This window comes from Rosa chinensis, chromosome 2 (genome assembly GCF_002994745.2).
Source record: "Rosa chinensis cultivar Old Blush chromosome 2, RchiOBHm-V2, whole genome shotgun sequence".
Taxonomy (NCBI): Eukaryota; Viridiplantae; Streptophyta; class Magnoliopsida; order Rosales; family Rosaceae; genus Rosa; species Rosa chinensis.
Window position 1 is genome coordinate 67,059,077 of NC_037089.1, and position 2,964 is coordinate 67,062,040.

At 42.2% G+C, this 2,964-nt stretch overlaps 1 protein-coding gene across 1 annotated transcript; it reads left to right on the forward strand.

The window, feature by feature from the left end:
- The first annotated feature begins 243 nt into the window (after nt 1-243).
- Nucleotides 244-2,702, forward strand: LOC112189653 (receptor-like protein 3). Its single transcript, XM_024328998.2, has one exon. It carries the CDS (start codon nt 403-405, stop codon nt 2,548-2,550), a length of 2,148 nt encoding a protein of 715 aa, XP_024184766.1. The 5' UTR covers nt 244-402; the 3' UTR covers nt 2,551-2,702.
- The last annotated feature ends 262 nt before the right edge of the window (nt 2,703-2,964 follow it).

Genomic DNA, 2,964 nt, shown 5'->3' on the forward strand with positions numbered 1-2,964 from the left:
TACAACGGGACGCCAGTAAAGCAAGGAATCCATCAAGTTCTGTCTTTCAAATTATTAAACAGGATTTGCGGGGCGTGGAAAGTCCAACTCAAAGTCAAATGATCTCTTTCCTTGTAGCCAAGTTAGCTAACCCTTTGGTCAAGTAAACGCTTATGGGATATGTTCATTTATGTTTTAGTCAGATTTTACAGAATTAATCTTTCTTTTTTCCTTATGATCTGGTAAGCACATTTTGATTAAACCATTCTGTTCCTGCATCATGACTTTGACTCTGTCTCGGTCTCTCTAGGTAAAGGCTTTTTCGTTCCATCCCAAAATATTTCCACATTCGTAGCAAGGGTGCAGGTTAACTATATACAATGACATGTATAGATTGGTGGTAGTACTTTGGAGATAAACAAGATGAAACCCAACAAAGTAACCTTTTCCAAGGACATGAAGAATGATGTCCCAACAACATTGCTAATCTTTCTGTGTCAGTGGGTTTTCATTATGTTGTTGCTCCCTTCCTGTGCCTCTGCTTCTTGTGATCGAGTGGATCGTGACGCTCTCTTATCCTTAGATTTCAAGGCCTCATCACCATTGAATTGGTCTGCTTCCTCGGACTGTTGCCTTTGGGAAGGAATACTCTGTGGTCCGGATGATCGAGTCCTCCATCTATGGTTGCCTGGGAGAGGCTTAAGCGGTTCAGTCTCCCCAGCTATCACCAACCTCACATATCTCACCCACCTCAATCTTTCCCAGAATACCCTGTTGGGTGTACTTCCAGATGGATTGTTTTCCTCCCTCTTTCACCTCCAAGTTCTAGACTTGAGTTTCAATCGTCTCAACGGCCACTTACCAATTTCATCTAATGAAGCCAGCAAGCTTCAGATTGTAGACTTGTCCAGCAATTACTTCAATGGAACAATCCCATCTGTGACTTCAGGCTCTCTAACCATTTTCAATGTCAGCAAAAACAGCTTTGCTGGCTCCATTCCCATCTCTGTTTTCTGCAAAAATGGCAGCAATCACAACAACCTCACCTTTGTGGACTTATCCTTCAACAGATTTACTGATCCAATTCCTACTGGACTCGCCTCTTGTTCCAAGCTCCAGGTCTTCCGCGCAGGCTTCAATGCTCTCTCTGGTCATCTCCCTGATGATATTTTTGGCCTTGCTGATCTCCAACAGCTTTCTCTGCCGGTCAATCGCTTATCAGGACCCATTGGCAATGGCATTGTAGGTTTAACCAATCTGAAGATCCTGGAGCTCAACTCAAACCAATTCGTGGGGAATATACCCAGCCAAATTGGTAACCTTGTCAGGTTGGAGAAGCTGGTCCTCCACAGCAACAACCTCACAGGTGCCATACCTCCATCTCTTAACAACTGCACAAATCTGTCCACCTTGAATTTGCGGGTCAACAACTTAACAGGAGAGCTCTCCGCCTTCAATTTCTCTACGTTCCAACTCCTCACCACACTTGACCTTGGCAACAATAACTTCACTGGTAAGTTACCGCAAAGCCTCTACTCGTGCAAGTCACTGACAGCAATTAGATTGGCCAGCAATAATCTCCAAGGGCAGATATTACCCGAAATAGTTGCACTAGAATCCCTTGCTTTCCTCTCCATCTCTAACAACAACTTAACCAATGCCACCGGGGCCTTTATGGTTCTAATGGGTTGCAAGAATCTCACCACTCTGGTCCTCACCAAGAGTTTTCTGTTGGAACCTTTGCCAAATGATGAAAGCCTAGCAGACCTAGATGGATTTCACAAACTCCAAGTTCTTGCTATGGGTGGTTGCAAGTTTACAGGTCAAGTGCCCACCTGGATAGCCAAGCTTAAAAGCCTTCAAGTCTTGGACCTGGCATTTAACCTTATAACCGGCTCTATTCCAGGTTGGTTGGGTAGTCTACCCAAGCTATTGTACATGGACTTGTCCAATAATCTTCTTACGGGAGGATTCCCTGAGGAGCTCTGCAGGATGCCATCTTTGACATCAAAAGAGGCCGATGATAAAGTGGAAAGAAGTTATCTAGAGTTACCACTTTCTTTGATGTCCAGAAATGGTACTAATCAGCAATACAATCACTTCTCTCAACTCCCCCCAACACTATATCTTGGTTGGAATAGCCTCAGTGGAAATATCCCTATTGAGATTGGCCAATTGAAGTTTCTTCATGAGTTGGATCTTAGCCATAATAACTTCTCTGGCAGCATCCCAGTTCAGATTTCGAATCTATCTAACCTAGAGAAATTGGATCTCTCCTATAACCATCTATCTGGCGCAATCCCTGCTTCCCTTACAGCTCTGAATTTCCTTTCTTTCTTCAGTATTGCATACAATGATCTTCAGGGTTTTGTACCATCTGGAGGCCAGTTCAGTACTTTTACCATCTCCAGTTTTGAAGGAAATCCACGATTATGTGGCTATCAAACTGCACAGCAATCTTGCTCTCTAAGTCCTCCAAGCCCTCCTGTGTTTGCAGGTACTCAGAGATCTTCCAACAAGATTCCAAGTGCACTCATCTTTGGGATCACTTTCAGCATTTTCTTGGTTTAAGTTTTGTTATTGGTTTTAGCATTGATGACAACAAATTTCCATCACTAAATTGGTGTAAGAAAAAAAGTTCTTCATTGGAAAAAGAAGAAGAAATTAGTTTAGTGCATGTATGTAATAAAACCTGTTATAGGTTTTGATTTGCGATTCTCTTACCATACTGCATCTTCATTGCATGTTATAGGTTTTGATTTGCGATTCTCTTACCATACTGCATGTTCATTGCATGTTATTTCATATTAGTTTTGAAATCCTGAGAAACAGCATTCGCAGTCACAGCGCGAAATCAGCGTACAGTTTGGTGTACCAGATCTTTAGCATACAGTTGGTCTATGTCAGACCAAAAAAAAAAATACAGTTCGTTTATGGCTTCCTGACCTTATATTTGAAATATAAATATGTTCAATTTAATCCAAC

Bases quoted from the DNA above. Each gene is read 5' to 3' on its own strand.
- LOC112189653 (XM_024328998.2), top strand. From the start codon at position 403: ATGAAACCCAACAAAGTAACCTTTTCCAAGGACATGAAGAATGATGTC.